Here is a 17,470-nt window from a genome sequence, read left to right on the forward strand (position 1 = left end):
CCCACTAGATCCCCCCTCAGCCTTCTCTTGTGGAGGCTGAACAGGTTCAGGTCCTGTAGCCTCTCCTCATAGGACCTGCCCCGCTGCCCCCTGATCACGCGAGTGGCCCTCCTCTGGACCCTCTCCATGCTGGCCACATCCCCCCTGAAGTGCGGCACCCAGAACTGGATGCAGTACTCCAACTGCGGCCTGATCAGTGCTGCATAGAGGGGGAGGATCACCTCCTTGGACCTGCTTGAGATGCATCTGTGGATGCATGACAAGGTGCGGTTGGCCTTCCTGACCGCGTCCCCACACTGTCGGCCCATGTTCATTTTGGCATCAATAATGACTCCAAGATCCTTTTCTGCCTCTGCGCTGACAAGAAGGGAGTTCCCCAGCCTGTAGGTGTGCTGCTGGTTCTTCCCCTCCTCCAGGTGAGCACCTTGCACTTGTCAGTGTTGAACCCATCCTGTTCTCATCCACCCACCCCTGTAACCTGTCTAGGTCCGATTGCAGCCTATTCCTCCCTTCTACTATGCTCACTTCCCCCCACATCTTAGTGTTGTCTGCGAATTTAAACAAGGAGCTTTTTACCCCCTCGTCCAAGTTGCTGATGAAGATGTTGAACAGTGCGGGCTCGAGGACCGGGCCCTGCGGAACCCCACTGCCCACATCCCTCCAGGTCAAATAAGACCCATCCACTACCACCCTCCAGCCAGTTAGTGACCCAATTGACTGTGTAGGTGTTGACGCCACAGTCCCCTAGTTTTTTAATGAGAATGGGGTGAGAGACCTGTGCTCATCACTCTCTGATCTAGTGACTGATAGAAGCAGGGTGTCCTTTAATGTGTGTTTGGAACTGAGGAAGGTAAAGCTTGTGCTGCTCTGAAGGCAGCTGTATTGCTGCTAGAAGTGGGAGGGATCCTTTCCACCTAAATCTCCTGGAATTTCAGAGCAGGGAGGGTTGTGGGGGAGGGAAGCTGGCAAATGGGTCAGTTTTTTGTTTTGTTTTTTTTTTTACTTCCAAGGATAGCCAAGAATGGGGTCAAAGTGAGTCAGGAGGCAGCAGGCATAGATATGGTCTTCCCTTGGGATAGTGGCAAGTGTCCACAGCTGGGAGGCAGGGTGAATTTGGGTGTGTGGGACCATGGGGTTGCCTGATGGCAGGCGGTGGCTGTTGGAGGAAGGGAGCCAGGGCTTGGTGCTTTTGGCAATAAGGGAAAAAATGGAACAGGACGGTGGGCAGCTTCAAAACAACATGTAGCTCTGTCTCCAGGGTCCTGCCACCAGATTCAGTGTCCAGTCTTGCCAGGGGTCCCAGTAGGATGGGTTGGATCAGTCTGGAGCAATGGAAGTGGAGACAGTTTGGGGCATCTTGCTGTCTTTAGTGTGTGGCAAAGAAGCTAAGTGACTTGCTCAAAGTCATTCAAGGAGTCTTTAGCAGAGCAGAAACTTGAGTTCAGGGATTCCAAGCCAGGGACCAGCAGTGTTGGGGAAGGGTCACTACCCAGGGCATCCATCCTGCTGGCACACAGGAGATTTACGAGTTTTCCATCTCCAGGCGCGATGTGGGTGTGTGCGGGGTGCTTAGTGAGATCGCCAACGCAGAGGAGGAAGGTGAGTCGGGCCAAAGCTTCATTTCCCTTCCCCAACCAGTGTCTTCGAGGGATAAGGTAGCAGTCTCCTAATGCCCTCATCCCTGTTCTGTACTGCTGCCGTCTTCTGGACATGTCTGTGTCCTCCCCTTACCTCACCACTCCGCTAAATCCCTGAAGCCGAAGGGTTTTGATCTCTGCCCAAGCACTGGGGTTTGGACACTGCCATTTTAACCCTTACTCTGGGACCTAGATTCATAGATATTCGGGTCGGAAGGGACCTCAATAGATCATCGAGTCTGACCCCCTGCATAGGCAGGAAAGAGAGCTGGGTTTATTTGACCCCAGCTAGGTGCCTATTTAACCTCCTCTTGAAGACCCCCAGGGTAGGGGAGAGCACCACTTCCCTTGGGAGCCCATTCCAGACTTTGGCCACTCTAACTGTGAAGAAGTTCTTCCTAATGTCTAGTCTAATTGACCTGTCTCATTTCTGTAAGTCTCTTTTGAAGCCTACCAAACGTATAGCCCCAGCAGCATCTAGTGGCAAAGGGTTCCACAAGCCAGTGCTGTGGAGGCTGGACTGTATTTCCCTTCCATTCGCAGTGTGAAATTTGCTGTCTTGTTAAACCAGCAAATTGCACTCTGAGCCTGTCACTGTTCAGGGGCCCTAGCTGACCTTGGAGACCTACAGCTCTTCACTGGGACTTGCCTCTCCCTCCCTTGCTGCCTTTCAGCTCTAGGCATGTGGATTTCTGTGGTACTAGGGGGTCCTTTGAGAAAGGACAGTACTGCAGGATTTACACCTGACTTGTTACACCCATAATGCCCTGAGGGGTGCTGGTGCGTGCCTATTCCTGGGTCCCCGTTAGCTCTGAATCCAATTGCATGCCCCCATTTTGGGGAAGTGGCAACCCTCTCACTCAGGTCTGTTCTCTAGTTCTCCAGTGGGTGAAGACAGGATCACGCTACGCCCTGGCTGTGTGCCACTGGGTTTCTTCTCTCCATGGTTCCCTCTTCCCCCATTTGTCGGTGAGTGCTCCAGCTTATCTCTCCTTGTGCATCTGCCTGCCTTCCCATGCTTGCTTGTGCTCGGTGAGGGTTGGGTTACCCTGATCATAAAGCACGGTCTTTAGCCACACGAGCGGGAATGCTAATGTTGGATTCATACCATGTTGCTTTACCATTAAATGATCCAGACTTGCATGTCCGTTGGTGGCTGACTCATCTAGCAGTGTGACTGGCAGATGGCAGACGCCCCACACCAGCCATAAAAATGCAACTTTTTACTTGCAGCATTTTTTCATCTCTCTGCTCAGGGGGTTGGTATCATTAGAGGGGCAAAGCTGAGGCCTGGAGAACAAGTAGCTTGTGCTACCTGGCTTAGTAAATCACTGGCAATGAGAACCCAGGTTGCCTGACTCTTGGCCTGATCTATTAAGTCACAGCTGTCTGTGGGACCTACCAGTGTAATCCAGACACAGACCATACAGGCAGAGGGCATGAGTTATCCCCTTCTCTCATTCATTATAAAGGGAGAACAGGAGGATAGTGTTGCCAGTTGGAAACAAACTGACACTGCCCTCTGTTGGCATGATCTGCCACTGAAGTGCTTAATTCTTCTCCCATTTTTCCTTTTCTCAAAGCTAACAAGTGAAGACATGATAGCAGAGTTCTCCCAGGCAGTGGACTGGTAAGTTCTGTGTGTTAAGACTGCAGCGTGTGTATCAACTTAGGCCTGTAGCGTGGCCCATGGCTGTGGTGTCCAAGTTCCTAGCACATATGGAGGGAGGAAGGGCGGTATGACTCCAGTCTCAGGCATCAGTTTCTCACATGTGACCCCCCCTTTCTTGTGTTTCCAGGGCTGGTTGCTCCATCCGGGCTTTTGCTTGGCACCCCCATACCAGCAAGTTTGCTGTGGCCCTATTGGATGACTCTATCCGAGTGTACAACACAAACAGGTGAGGTGCGTTGGGCTGCTCCTGTTGCAGCCAGCAGAGTGAAGATGTCTGTGTTTCAAAGCTGTGGTGATCATAACTCTGTGTTTTAGTGCTATTATGCCTCTGCTTCTTGGGTGAAGACCTCTGTCAATCCCTGTTCCTGGGGTCTGGGAGCTTGTGCTGTGAGCACTTGGGAGCCATAGGAGTGTGGCTTTGCTCTGCTTCATCCAGCGCTTGGAAAGGGAGAGACAAATCAGTGAGCCCCTGGTTCATTTCCTGGCATAGTAGTAGGGGAGCAGAGCACGTCTGACATGCAGCCTGGAATGATGCTTTTCCCATGCAGTGGCACAGCCAGTAGAGTAGCTGAGAACGCACCTTGCTGGCATGGGAGTGACTTGGCTAGGGGCGGTGTCTCTCCCTTTCCCCTTGAGTGTCACTGCTTCTCGTTTCTCCTGCAGGTCTCCCCACTCTCCGAGTGGGTCTCAGCAGGCAAGTAAAAGCTTTCTTAAGAGAAGACTTTCCCAGTTCATTCTGAAACGCAGCCGGTGTTCCCCCAGGCAGGCTCCAGTGCCTGGCTGGGCTTTCATGCTGGCTACAGCCAAATCAACCCTTGGGACTAGGGCCCAGGCAGTCCCAGGTGCACCACTTAAAGAGACTAGGTGCGCTGTCATCTCCCCGTCCCCTTGAACCACTGAGTGTTGCAGCTGGGCTGTCCTGTGTTGTGATTTTTTTTTTTTTGCCCAGAGTTAGACCCTGACAGGGTCTGGGCACTGTGTGGAGGACTGCTGGGAGTGGGATCAGCACAGCAGAAAGGCTGTGACCAAGCATGCTGGTACAAGGAGGTGTTTTCACTCAGCTTCTGGGGTGGCCACGTGGGAAGGAAGTTTCCTAGGTGTTGGTGTGTTCTGATTAATTTTGAGGCCAGATCCCCCTGCTTTCAGTCCACCTGGTGTTGTATAGCCTCCCCTTTGCAGCAGACCTATGTGACTTGTTTGTTGTCCGCAGACCTGACTTAGGGAAGCAGTTCACAGCTTATAGCATATTTATCCTCGGGCTCAGCCGGCTTCCTGTTTTACAGGGGAACAAAGGGCTGTCTCTGAGGTCGCTCTGGAAGCTTTTAGTGGAGCAGAGAATTGGAATCCAGGTCTTCATGTCCCAGGCTGGCTCCTAACCCTGGGCCTCCCTGAACTTCCATTTAGAGCAGAGGTGCTTTAGGACCAGAAGGCTCTGGCTAGTTTAGCTTAGGATGCACATGCACTCGGTCACCACCCCTGCTAGGACTATTGAGCCTGGATGTCTCGGTAGCAAATGTGGGGGGATCAGGCAGTCCTGCTGTGCTCTTGACCCGTGTTGCTTTTTGCTTTCTTGCAGTGCCACAGTGCCCATCCTGAAGCATCGCTTGCAGAGAAATGTGGCCTCCATGGCCTGGAAGCCACTGTGCGCCTCCATCCTTGCTGTGGCATGCCAGAGCTGTGTGCTGGTGTGGCACCTGGACCCCACTTCCCTTTCCACCAGGTAACTAGCCACTGGGGAGGGGTTGGGGGCCCACATGCTGCTCTCCCATGTTGTGAGCACCACATGAGGCATTGCCCAAATTCCATGCACTTATCAGGGCTGTAGTGCTCCTCTTGTCCAGGTGAACTAAGCAGCTTATTGACAGAGCCTGATTCTCTGGGCATTGGGCCAAAGCTCAGGAATAAAGACTCACCAACTAGCTGCTTTGTGTAGACAGGCATGTTGCCTGCAGACCTGTCCTTTCTGGAACAGGTCCCAAACAGCTTGCATAGCGCTAGCCATCATTTATTTATTTATTTATTTACTTCCTGCCCACCCCCAGGCCTTCCTCTGGTTGTGCACAGGTGCTTTCCCATCCTGGTCACAGTCCCGTCACCAGCCTGGCCTGGGCGCCCAGTGGGGGGATGCTGCTTTCAGCCTCGCCGGTTGACACAGCCATGCTCGTGAGTAACAGCCACCTCCTTGTTGTTCACCGTGGGGGTTGGAGTGGAGCTGGCAATGCCTCTGGTGCTCTTTGCTGGATGGACCCAGCCTCATTGCTCCAGGGGCTCAGAGCCTCCTAAGGCATTCAGCGTGCTCCACAGTTCTGCAGCAGTAGCCAGCTCTCCTGGGAGACACTGGAACAGCAATCTGAACTGAGGTCTGGGAGCAGAGCACTGTGGAGGATCCATGGCTGGCATGGTGGGGGTGGGGATGAGAAATTAGGCTGATGGGTCATTAGCAGTGCTGCCTGGGAGGTGCCCAGGGCAGGGATAGCGAGGGGGGGGGCCTTAAGATGCTTGTAGCAAGATGGGTATTATAGGTGGGGACTGAGGTACATTGAGCAGGTCTGGCCCAACCCAGCACCTCTTTCCTTTCTCCATAGACCCATACTTCTTCATAGCCAAGCTGCTGCCAAGTGAGAAGCCCCAGACACTCCTTGTTTCCTGGGCCAGGAAGGGTCTGAGGGAGGTAGCTTGTTTAATCTGATGGGGGCAAGCCAAGTTGTTGGAAGTGGTTGTGGGCCAGTGATTGCAGCCAATGAGGCTGGAACTTGCTAGGTGAGTCTCCCTTACCAGGACAGGCTTAGGGAGCTGCATAGAGCAAGGAGATGTCTCCCACAAACAAGCAGATTACAGCCCTACCCACTGGGAAATGGTTCTCTCCCAGATCCACAGTAGAGCCTAATACCATAAGCATGGCCAGTGTTTGTCACACTCTCCCCTTGTAGGAAAAAACCTACCAGGGAGACAACTGAACCCAGCAGCAATGCCTGGATCCTCTCTAGCTTCCAGCTCTTCCTCCACCAGCCAGTATACTCCTACTCCCCTCTGATTTCACCCCTCTTTTCTGTGTCTCTCCAGGTGTGGGATGTGTCCACTGAAAACTGTGTCCAGCTGCAGTGGTTTGGAGGGGGCGGGGTCACCCATCTGGCTTGGTCGCCAGATGGCAGCAAGGTGCTAGCTGCTACACCCTCGGCCGTGTTCAGGTGGGCGCTGAGGGCCATGGGGAGTGTGGTATGAAGTAGGGGTTCCCAGGCAGGGTTGTGTGCCCCACTATGGGCACGTAAGCTTGATGTTCCTAAATGATTTCTTAGGATGGTATACACGGGGAGGATCAGGGCCGGACTGTTCATCCCCGGAGGTTTAAGAGCTGATTCCAAACCTTGTCTTTCAGGGTGTGGGAAGCCCAGATGTGGACGTGTGAGAGGTGGCCAACCATCAAGGGCCGTTGCCAGGTACTTTGGTGCACAGTGGTGATAGGCTTGCTCCTGGGTCAGAGCTAAAGAGAGGGAGGGAGTCGAGTGACTGGGTCTTGGGGTGGGTAAGGGATGAGCAGCTGAAAACTGAGCCCCTTGTGCTGCTGTGTGCGCTAGATTCATAGCAGTGGATGGCCTAACTGTGGGCTGAGCTGCCCAGTGCATACCCTTTGCTTCTCCAGGGCAAGACCAGCCCTAGCTGCTTTAGGAACTTAGAGCCAGATCCAGAGAAAGGACTTGGGTGCTGCAGGTGCAATGTCTGGAATTTCAGGTCCAAGTTACTGGCCTACAGACCCTGAGCGCTGCTGTCTGGTTTAAGCATGTCTCTCTGATTTTATTTTATTTTTTTCCCCTCTCAGACAGGCTGCTGGAGCCCTGATGGCAGCCGCTTGCTCTTTACAGTTCTGGGGGAGTCAGTCATTTATTCCTTGTCCTTCTCAGAGTACAAAGGTGAGTTTGCCCCCACTCCCCTCCATGGCTTCCTAAGCCATAATGCAGCTGTCTGTGGGCTGGGACGTGACTTTTTTTTCAAACAGCGTAGATGAATGGTGCACACTGACTTGGCTTAGCCCATGGAGCAGAGAGAGCTTTTTATGCACTCGGACCTGCAGGGACAATTTTAGGGAGGCAGAACAGAATAATCTGTTATGAAACTTGGCTGAGACATGGGCCACCCCCCAGTTCTTGTAGTATGTGGTAGGATCTCTTTCTCGTGAGCCTTTTGCAGAAAATCCAGACTGCAGATTCCTGTGGTGCAGACCTGGGAGACCGCTATCTGTTGCATGTTTGTCCACCCTGATATTCCTCCTAGTGGTGGGTGCAAAGTGCTGGTGGTCTGTGTTGCTTCACACACAGCCCTGTGACTTCATTAGCCCTGTCTGAGTGGCAGCACTCATCTTCCTCCATCTTATTCTCTTGCAGGAGAGATGCAGGGGCAAGTAGGAGGGCCCAAGACGGCATCTATTGTGGCAGACCTGTCAGAGACCACCTTTGAGACGATGTATGGGGAGGAGAGGTGAGAACCGGGCACATAGCAGTGCTGCAGGCAGGGGAGGTGCGACTGCTGGGAGCAGCTCTGCAGGTTCAGGCCCCAAGTGGAAGATGCAGATGGCCATATACACGTACATGTGTCCAGGCAGTTTGTGCTGCATGTATCCAGGTGTAGTATGATTGGGGCATCCTCCATGTTTGCCTCCAGCTCTTGTTTTGAGGTATTTTCCATGGAGGTTGGTGACATCTGCCAGAGCCAGTTGGAAAACAGGCAGTGCCTTTTCACTTTTTGTCCAGGGTCTCATGTCAACACCCACAGACTTGGTCCTGAGGCTTTCCATGGTGTTTGCACTTCTGGATCATCCCTGTGCTGGCACAGCCGGGGTGGCCAACAGAGGTAGATGGCTAGCATAACCCAGCTGTGCTCCTCTGTTCCCATCAGACAGGCACAGGGCTGCCTGGAACAGAGCCACACTACCAGGGAAACAGAGGGTCTGTGCACAGTTGTGAGCCCAGCTAGTCGGGGAATTTGTGGTGCTGCAGTGGGATGGGTATACAGGGATCCTGGCAGTGAATCGTCTGCCAGCCTGAGTGGCATAGGTGTAGTCTGAGTCTCCCCTGCCTTAGTGCAAGCTGCTCTTAACTCCCTGTATGTTGGTTGCAGGATTGGCGGGGAAGTACACTCCATGGTCTGGGACCCCAGCGGCGAGAGGCTTGCAGTCATCATCAGAGGTAAAACTCTGGATCCATCCATCTCTCCAGCCTGGAATGGGCCCTTCCTTGGGACTCTGGATCTGTACTGCCTAGATAGAGCCTGAGCAGGTCCAGTCTCCACACTTGGCATAATGTTAAACAGGGACAAGTGGCGGACCTGGGAGCCAAATAATGCACAAGGTGCTTGAGGCAGGAGTCAGAAAGGGGAGATGAGACAGATTCGAGGGGGGGGTCGGCCCTGGTCATCTGGGGTGGGACTTCCCGAAGGGGAGAAGCTGGCACCTGCTTAGGGTGCCAGCCTGGGCCTTGGGGGACCCTGACTCGGCCCACGCAGCCCTGTCATACATGTCCTCTGTGATATTGGGCATCCCTTAGCCTTTGTGCCTCGTTGCCCATCTGTGCAATAGCCAGAATGGTGCTGCCTGCCTCACTCCCTTGTGTGGGGATTGCAAGGTGGTTGGGTACAAAATGCCATGCCCCCTCGCACAGGAAGTGTGTGGAGAAGCAGGGACCTAGGCCCAGACCCCTGTTTCCCAGGATGCTGCTCTAATCCCCCTATGCCTGCTCCTTATATTTAAGCACCATGGCATCCAAGACCCATTGGGGTACATCACTTAAGTGTTTGGAAAGCCCCATCTCAGACATTGCTTTCCCCAGTTTTTTAGCTTCATGTTCCAAGGGACAGGAGGTTAAGTTCGTTTCTGTCCAGACTTTGTGGCAGTCTGGTTCAGAGCTGTCAAGCAGAGGAGGAAGGTGGATGTTTCAGCCAGTGGGATCCCTTCACAAATGAGATGAAGCTTGCTAATTGAGTGTTATCCACAGTCCTGTGGGTGTGTGCTGTCACAGCTGTTTCCTGTGCGCTCGTGCCTTTGCCTTCTCCAACCCTCTCTCGTGGTTTTCCCCTTTTAACTCGCACAGCTGTTCCTGTTTTTCAGACATAACAACTAACACACCACTTTCTTGTCTTTCTTCTCCAGGAAACCCTGGAAGCAGGACAGTCATCGCTGTGTTTCGTACTCGCAACAGCCCAGTGTTCGAACTCCTGCCATGGTGTGTGTTGTTGGCTTAAATGGTAGCCCTTTGATTTCAAAGGCAAAGGGTCTGTTCTGCTGGAGATTTCACAGCTATAGGACTTCTCCACCAAACCCCTGGCTCCTGTCTGAGCAGGACCATTTCTCCAGTGTGATTTCTGGCAGGAGAATGTGCCCTGTTCTTGGTGCTTTTCCTTCAGAGGGTGTAGATGGACCAGCAATAAAATAGTGGGGCCAGCCTCCTTGGCAGGCAGGCTACAAATTAGCTCCGCACCCTCCTGAGTGCCACTCTGATCCCCTTCCCCTGCTTCCTGCCTGAGCTGCTAGTCCCTTCCCTAATTTACTGTGTGCCACACACACACAGGCTACATGAGCCACTTGTGGAGTGGCACTTGTGGCTCATGTGCCGCAGGCTAGGCACACCAGAATTAAAGCACTTGAGTGCTTCACAGCTGCTCCATCTGTGAGCTGAACTGTTGCAGTTGACTGCCGTTTCATTCCGTGGCAAATTTAACATGGTTTAGGCACTATTTCTGTCTGCACCAAGTGTGTAGGGACCCGGGTGCATCAGATCAGCTGGTCCACACCACGTAGCAGTTGCCTGCCCTCTCTGAAGTTGTCACGTTTTAAGTCTGTCTGAGGTGCAACTCAGCCCTCAGCTCCTATCCACATTTGAGAAGCAAATGCAGCAGCTTTAGTGCTGCTTTCCTAGCCAGGCATGAGGGCCAGAGGAGGTCTAAGACCCATAGCCCATACTGATGCCCATCATGAAGGGGGTTGATCTGTTGTGATCAGCACAGAGCTACCTAGGCAGTAACTGTTCTTTCTCTCTCCAGCGGCTTCGTACAGGGCGAGCCAGGAGCTCAGCCACAGCTCATCGCTTTCCATCCCTGCTTTAAGAAGGGGGCCCTCTTGACTGTGGTGAGTGCAGCTTTGTTATGGGCTTTTCCAGGTATGCAGGGCCAGCTTAGCTTAGTTTAGCTTAGCTTAGTTTAGCTTAGCTGAGATGGTCTCAAGATTTCCCAACGCCCTGCACAGACCCTGATGGCTGAATTGGATTTCTTCTTGGCGCACATTCTGCAGCAGGAAGACTGTTCCTGGAGTGGCCAGGCAGCAGCAAACAGAAGCTAGCTCTGGATGTGGTGGGGTGGGACATGGCTAGCTCTGCTGGCAGTGGGAATACGCCCATTGCCACTACCCTGACTTGGGGTCCGTTGGCCTACGGCCACGAGGCCGATGGTGTGGGCAGATGGCACCAGAGCCAGGCTCCGATAGGGCAGAGGGCTGGTGTGCCCAGTGCTGGTTCAGTGTCCATGCTCTATTCTCTCTCTTTCTTCTCCCACCCAGTGCTGGTCTACAGGACGGATCAGCCATATCCCCTTCTTCTTTGTGGGCGCCCAGTTCCCTTGCTTCAGCCCCAGCCACAGTCCCATGGCATCCCTGAGCAGGAGCAGCACCAGGGTACGTGAGCAGCCCCTGTTCTCAGAGCTGTGAAGCCTGATGCTTGGGGGCCTAAGGTCGGACTGCTGTTCAAGCCCCTTTGGACCTCCCAGTAAAACTGGATTGCAGTGCTGGGTAACCATAGGACACCTCGTGGTTGTTGCTTCCTCCTTGAGCCTGACCTGAAGTGGGCTTTTCCCTTCCAGTGGGGACATGCACAGGGATTGGGCGGAGGCTGCTGGATGGACTGAATGGATTTGTATCCAGTGGTATCTGTGCAGGGCTGGGGACACCTCTGTGCTGTGTGGGTGGATGTAGCAGCCCGCGTGGTGCTACGCAGATTAAAGGTCAAGCTTTGTCTCCCTTTTTGTCTGGCTTCTCTAGAAGTGTCTGAATCCAGCTACTGCGCCGGGGTCTGGGTCTCTGTAGAGCAGACTGGCTTGGAATCCGAAGGGCCTGAGTTCATTCCTGGCTACTGACTTACCCTTGGTGCTGTGTTGCATACAGGTGTGCAGCTGGCTGCGTGGAGCAGGGAAGGGGCTATTTTAAGGTCCGTAAGGTGTGGAACCCAGGTGTCCTGTATAGGTGACCTTTCTTACTTGGGGCATCTCTGACCAGCTTTATATAAAAGCAACTTAACTGATTGCACGGGCCCAGGATTGTGCCCAGGTCCTGGGCTAGATTGCTGCACAGACCAGGGCTGTCTCGCAACAGAGGTATTCTTATATCAGCTCTGAGGCAGCGGGGAGTTGAATCCAGATCATGCAAGCCCCAGGCTAGTGACTGAATTGCTAGACCCGCCTTCAGTAGAGGAGGCTTTGGGATTTTCACTTGGTTTGCTGGTGGCTTTGTAGCTGTGGTCAAATATATGTAGTCTAGTAGTGGTCCTTGAGAGGCCTGCACAGAGGCTGTGGATAAAACCAACAGTTCAGAACAGGCTGAAAAGAAACATCCTATTGCCTCGCCTATGACATCTGTTTTTCCAAAAATCGGCTGCTGGAAATTGTGGTGGGTGTTATAAGTGGGGAAATACAGTTGCATCACATACTGTTATTGGTGGGAAAATGAAATAAGACTGCACCTCCTCCCCAGGGAGCAGTGTGTTGCTCCTTAGTATCTGCAAGATCTTGTTTTCCTCTATTCTGCCTTTCAAAAACCAGCTGCATGTCTCATTCAGGAACGTGTGATAGGCAAGATGATATGGCCCATTCCTTGGGAATCTAGTGGACATGCTGCTGCAGGGCAGGAGGAAGCAGAGCTGAGTGGGATTCAGTAGAGGAGGAGATGCAGATGTGAAAAGTACCCTCTGCTTCTGAACAGGAGATATCAGCCACCAGGACTGCATTTGCACGGATTACAGCTTGGGCGGTGTGTCCTGATCCTCAGAGTCTCTGCCCCTGGGAGCGAAGAGACTTCCGACTGTTGGTTGAGGAGTGGGCTGATGATGACTTCCTCAGACCCCCTGCCAGACGGGACCCCAGACACTCGCCATTTGCAACGATGGCTTGTGGCAACTCCCTGTGTTCTCTGCTTTTAACGACTTGCCCTCAGCAGAGCCTGAGGCGACGTATTGGCAGCTGCTGTTAGAGCTCCTGCACTCGGAGTCCCCGGGAGGGTTGACTCTGATACCCCTGCTTCGTGCCGCAGAGCCCTGCAGCCCTAGGAGCCAGCAGGAAGCAAGAGGCCAGCTGTAACGAACATGGTGAGAGGGCAGAGCCAGTCACACCCCCACTGTCTGTGCCAGCAGGAAGCTGTTGCTCGCTTTGTTTGTGCATTAAAAAGCCGCTCAAGTGGCTCAGGCTGCAGGGAGGAGGCACCGGAGAAAGAAATGAGAGCGTTTTGAAGCCCTATAGATCTGGCCTAAGCTTAGGGTTGTCTGACTTCCCTCCTGCCTGGTCTCGGCTCTCTGCAATTAAAGGATAGCACTGAGCAGGTGTCTTCCAGAGGGACCTGTGCATGTCCAGCATCATACCAGATGCCTCTGACAGAGCCCAGACTCCAGCTCAGGGCAGAAGTGAGGGCACCGGTGGAGTCTGGATGCCTGGGTTCTACCTTCAGCACTGGGGAAGATCAGGGGCTTGTGATAGCTTCAGAGGAGCCTGGACTCCTGAGTTTGGCTCCCAGCTCTAGTGGGGCAGGGTGAGGGGGCTTGCAGGGTACCCAGACTCCTGGCCTTGCTCCCCACGCACCTGTGCCCCACATGGTCCCAGCACACAGTGAGGGTGGTGCAGAGCTGGGAGCAGCCCCAACCTGACCGCTTTCCCCCACCCAGAGCAGAGGCTGCACCCAGCTTAGTGCTGAGCGCTGCAGGGGAAGCCCAGGCAGTGCCCTATCCCTCCACACACCCCACCCACCTAAGGGCCCAGCACGCTGCCCCAACAGGAGGGCAGGTGCAGGTGGCAGAGCCCATGGGGCAGGGCTGGGGACCACATGGCAGTGTGGGGCAGGGCTCTGGGCCGCTGCAGTCCAGCAGGCAAAGGGTTAGAAGGGGAGGGGGATCAGCCCCTGGGTCTTCATGGCTCACAGCAACCCAGGGGCTGTGGCTAGAGTGGGGGTGATCCTGAAGCAGAGGTGAGGGTACCACTGGGCTGCTTCTGTCCAGGCCTAGGGCACATCCTCCAAGCCCCAGCTACCTGGGGATGGCTGTGAGCTCTGCCCCACCACACCCTGGAGCTCAAGGGGGTGGGAATGGGCTGGAGGCTAGTGCCTCTCTTCCCCTCCCTGGCACTCTGGAGCCTGCCCAGCCCTATGAGCAGCACCATACAGGACCTCCCCCACCCCGCTGATACTGGGCTGTGGCACCCAGGGATTGGGGCAGGGCAGACTCATTCCAGCCCCATTCACAAACGGACCCAACCTGTTCCTGGAGAAAAGGGGCACCCACAGCTATTGAGCAGGGGAGGGAAGGACACAGTTTCTGGATCAGACTTGACCGCAAGTGAGAGGAACTGGGGAAAACCCCTGATCAGACCCAGGTCACTCTCCCTTTCAGGTCCCTTGGAGTTGTTTCCTAGCAGGCAAGATGGGAAATGCTGCGGTCCTTCAGGCCCTCTCGCAAGGATGCAGCTGGATGCCCTTGGCATAGATGGTGCAGAGGTTGGCTTCCTCGAAGAGGCCCCAGGCAGGTTTTGCTGGCCTCCTGCAGTGCCAGGACAGCTGTGCTCTGGGCGCACAGGTCGATCTTGGAGTCCTGTGGGATCTCACGCCCCAGATGTGTGGCTTGCTGGGCAGCAGGCCTTGCCCAGGCAGCCTCCCCTCATGCCTCCAGAGCCAGCCCAGACAGTTCACCCTAAATGCCCACCCCCCCCAGCACCAGCACAGACTGACCCAGCGCCCAGTTGTGCCACTTTATTTAGTCCTCTCTGTGTAAGGATGATTCTCTCAGCTAGCGCCCGCCCTAGTCCAATAGGCACTGCACCTCAGTGCCTCAGGGAGCTGCTGCCTCCTCCTCCTGCCCCCAGCCTGAGCTGCTGGGAGGACAGGGGATCCTCCATTCCCCTCCACTGCAAAGTTGGGGGTGTTGGGTCTCAGCTGCCCTGCGAGTCCAGTGCCAGCGTCTTCTGTGCCATCAGCAAGGCGCCTTCTTGTGTCTGGTTGCCCCCGATGAAGCCGTTGGTGTGCACAAAGATGCAGCCGGGGATCCCACTCAGCTGTGAGAGCTCCTGGTCACGGAGGCTGCGCCATGCCTCCAGGAGGGGTAGCCTGTGCCCAGAGAGGGAGGGAATTAGGGACAGGCAGGGGCTGGCAGTCCGATGCCAGAGCTGCACAGACAAGGGTAGGCCCCCAGCCCCACTTCACCACCAGCTTCCCGTGAGATTTGGGGCAAATCACTCAGCCTAAAAGATTTAGGGGTCTCAGCTCTCTTTAGACCCCCTAAATGGGACTGAAGCTTCTAAATCACTTAGGGCCACATGCCAGCCTGTGATCTACCCTCCCTGTAGACAGGCAGTAGCCAGCTCAGACCCCACTACCCCCACCTTGAGGGTACATGGGGGGAGGGGGGGCCTCACCGGCTGTGGAAGCTGTGCAGCGCGGCAGGGACACTCTGTACGCGCCACCGCCCGTTCTGGTCTGGGTACAGCACGAACTTGATGGGCGTCTCCACACCCAGCTCTGCCTCCAGGCTGAAGAGGTGCTCCTTCCAGGGGCAGCTGCCTCTCGGCAGCACCAGGATCTCCCCACTGGGGTCCACCTGGGGGACAGGGAGGCAGGGAGAAGCATGGGGCTCTGTGCGCCTTGCCCAGGATGTCAATACCCCCCTTGCTGGGACCTGGCACCCCCCCAGCTCCCCTCACTTTGCCGACTGGGAGTGGACCCTCGCCTGCCCTTCATCTATGATGCCCACAAGCTCTGTAGTACAGATAATTGTTACTGCCAAAGGAAACCCATGCGCTTGGCAAGAGCAGAGACCATCCCAGCAGGGGCCATGCTGGGAGCAAGGACTCCTGGGTTGTATCCCTGTGCTGTGGGGGCAGGTCCTGGCTTAGCAATAGCCTTGTAGAAGGCCAGGGTGCCTCCCCAGGGCAGAAGGTACCTCAAAGCGCTTCTGAACGGCATCCTCCACCAGGGTGCGGGCGGGCAGCCAGGCGCGGTGGTAGTAATCCAGCCGGTCCAGGAACTCGGCCTTCACCAGCTCCATCGCCTTCTGGAACTGGGTCTGCAGGGGGGGAAGACAGCCGGTATAGGAGCGGCCTAACCCAGGCGCACAGTCAGGCCCACTCTGCCACCCACCTTCCAGGGCATCCCTGGACCCTGGGGGGTGCTCAGCTCTACCCTGTGCAGGAAGAGCAGGTGCCCATCCATGGCAGCATGAGGGGGAGTGGGTCCAGCTGGTTTCTGGCTGGCGAGGCTGAGAGTCCTGACGCCATGTGGCTTCTTCCTCTACACACGTGTCCATGGGACAGGTCACCTGTATCTGCTCCCTGCTACATGCCTCATGGTCCAGCCCACCCCCTACCTTCATCTGCTTCTCCCCCTCCATGTGTAACCATGGTACAGCCTGATCTATGCCGGGATCAGCTCCTCCCTCTACATGTGCCCAGTGACGTCTTTGAAGATGTCATCCCCCCGCGCGACAGCTGAACGATTTCGGGGGCACTTCTGGTCTCATGAATTGCCCTCTCTTCCCTGCTCCCACCCCTGATTCCCCACAGGCCTCACCTCAGTGTCCTGGTTGGGGTCGTTCCAGCGGGGGTTGAGGAAGCTGACGCGAGCACTCAGGCCCGTGGTCATGGCATAGCGGGGCTTCCCGTCCAACTGTGCCACCCCATTGTCGATGGCATCGATCTCCTCCATGAAGTTCTCATAGAGCTGCCGGGGCAGAAGGAGGTGGTAGGGCTCAGCGGGACAGTCCCTCCTGTCCCCAAAACACCCAAGGAGTCCGGATCTGAGCCTGCCTTGGAGGGTCGCCTGCTCCCGTGACCCACTGTGCCGCAGAGAAGACCCCGTAGGCTGGCACTGCTACCTGAAGCAAGCGTGACTGGTGGGAGAGCGCCAAGGGAAGCCCAGGAGGCCATGGATGCCATGCGTCTCTCCCTAGCAAGTGGGGTCTAGCGCAGCAATCCTCAACCAGGCAGCCACGGTGCTCAGAGCTCCCTTCAAGGGTGCTGTGGGTGCCACACAGAGTACGCCACGAGCTGTGCCAATGCAGTGGCAGCTGGCAGGGAGCTAGGACTCCTGGGTTCTGCCCCGTTTCCAGGTCCGGGAGGGGAGGGGCAGGTAGAGCAGGGACCTTTCCTGCACAGGGCAGTCGCTGTTAGGACTCCCCTAGCACCCCCCCTGCCACATACCTTATCGTACAGCAGCTGCACCACGGGGTCGTCCTCCGCGCGCCCCAGCAGGTGGGCCAGGATCTGGGAGCCGAAGTGCAAGTACACCAGCCCCGCGCTGCTCAGCTTGGTCGTCCACGGCTTGTCGGGCCTCAGGTCGTGCATGGACTGCGAGAAGGACCTGCCCGGCCCCGGAGAATCAGCCCCGTGGCCTCCCCCGCCCCCCAGCACAGGCAGCTGGACCCCGCGGCGCCGGGTGCTGCATGGACCCTGCGGCTCAGAGTCCAAGGAGGGGAAACTGAGGCAGGGCAAAGCCAAGCCACTGGGGTTCCCGGCAGGTACGGGGCCAAGCTGGTGTCCGGAGAACCAGTGCCATGCTCCAGACTCTGGCCCGCTCCCTCTTGCAAAGGGAGACGGGGAAGGGGCCCGGGCTCACCTCTGGTGATGGTCGTAGCGGTGCCGCTGCGGGTCGTACTCGCCGCCCACGTCCACCACCACGTCGCACTGGGCCAGCAGCTGGGGCTCCCGCGTCCGCACGATCTCTGCATCCTTGGGGGAGGGAAGGTGCCCGTGAGGGGGCTGGAGGCCCCCCCCCTCACCGCGCACTGGGGATGGGACCCACAAACACCCCCAGCCCCACCTGCACCGGGGTCCCCGTAAGGCAGGTGGGAGCCCTGGACACCCCAAAGCCCTGGGGCAGGCTGGGAGGGGGGGCACAGACCCCAGGGTGCTGCGTTGGGGGGGGTCCCGGGGAGGGGGG

General features: G+C 55.9%; 2 protein-coding genes across 3 annotated transcripts in view; one reads left to right on the top strand and one right to left on the bottom strand.

The window, feature by feature from the left end:
- Positions 1 to 11,342, top strand: part of AAAS (aladin WD repeat nucleoporin) — a 12,402-nt gene extending 1,060 nt beyond the window's left edge. The window contains exons 3-16 of one of the 2 annotated variants that reach the window (XM_006030585.3): positions 1,544 to 1,599; positions 2,515 to 2,606; positions 3,221 to 3,267; positions 3,437 to 3,535; positions 4,886 to 5,029; positions 5,352 to 5,472; positions 6,373 to 6,497; positions 6,686 to 6,746; positions 7,127 to 7,217; positions 7,689 to 7,782; positions 8,422 to 8,489; positions 9,449 to 9,521; positions 10,339 to 10,423; positions 10,850 to 11,331. In XM_006030585.3, coding sequence (XP_006030647.1) covers positions 1,544 to 1,599; positions 2,515 to 2,606; positions 3,221 to 3,267; positions 3,437 to 3,535; positions 4,886 to 5,029; positions 5,352 to 5,472; positions 6,373 to 6,497; positions 6,686 to 6,746; positions 7,127 to 7,217; positions 7,689 to 7,782; positions 8,422 to 8,489; positions 9,449 to 9,521; positions 10,339 to 10,423; positions 10,850 to 10,996 — 1,303 coding nt within the window. In that variant the 3' untranslated portion in view covers positions 10,997 to 11,331. Of the gene's footprint in view, positions 1 to 1,543; positions 1,600 to 2,514; positions 2,607 to 3,220; positions 3,268 to 3,436; positions 3,536 to 4,885; positions 5,030 to 5,351; positions 5,473 to 6,372; positions 6,498 to 6,685; positions 6,747 to 7,126; positions 7,218 to 7,688; positions 7,783 to 8,421; positions 8,490 to 9,448; positions 9,522 to 10,338; positions 10,424 to 10,849 lie in introns of both variants that reach the window. The other variant, XM_014523155.2, reaches the window with a different exon arrangement.
- Positions 11,343 to 14,276: 2,934 nt separating this feature from the next.
- CUNH12orf10 (chromosome unknown C12orf10 homolog) overlaps positions 14,277 to 17,470 on the bottom strand; it is a 4,763-nt gene continuing 1,569 nt past the window's right edge. Inside the window, exons 2-7 of the mRNA XM_006030612.1 lie at positions 17,147 to 17,259; positions 16,732 to 16,891; positions 16,103 to 16,252; positions 15,477 to 15,599; positions 14,953 to 15,134; positions 14,277 to 14,644 (exon numbers count right to left, since the gene is read on the bottom strand). Of these exons, the coding sequence (XP_006030674.1) occupies positions 14,470 to 14,644; positions 14,953 to 15,134; positions 15,477 to 15,599; positions 16,103 to 16,252; positions 16,732 to 16,891; positions 17,147 to 17,259 (903 nt within the window). The 3' untranslated portion in view covers positions 14,277 to 14,469. The remainder of the gene's footprint in view (positions 14,645 to 14,952; positions 15,135 to 15,476; positions 15,600 to 16,102; positions 16,253 to 16,731; positions 16,892 to 17,146; positions 17,260 to 17,470) is intronic.

This window comes from Alligator sinensis, unplaced genomic scaffold (assembly GCF_000455745.1).
Source record: "Alligator sinensis unplaced genomic scaffold, ASM45574v1 scaffold1542_1, whole genome shotgun sequence".
In the NCBI taxonomy this organism is placed as follows: domain Eukaryota; kingdom Metazoa; phylum Chordata; order Crocodylia; family Alligatoridae; genus Alligator; species Alligator sinensis.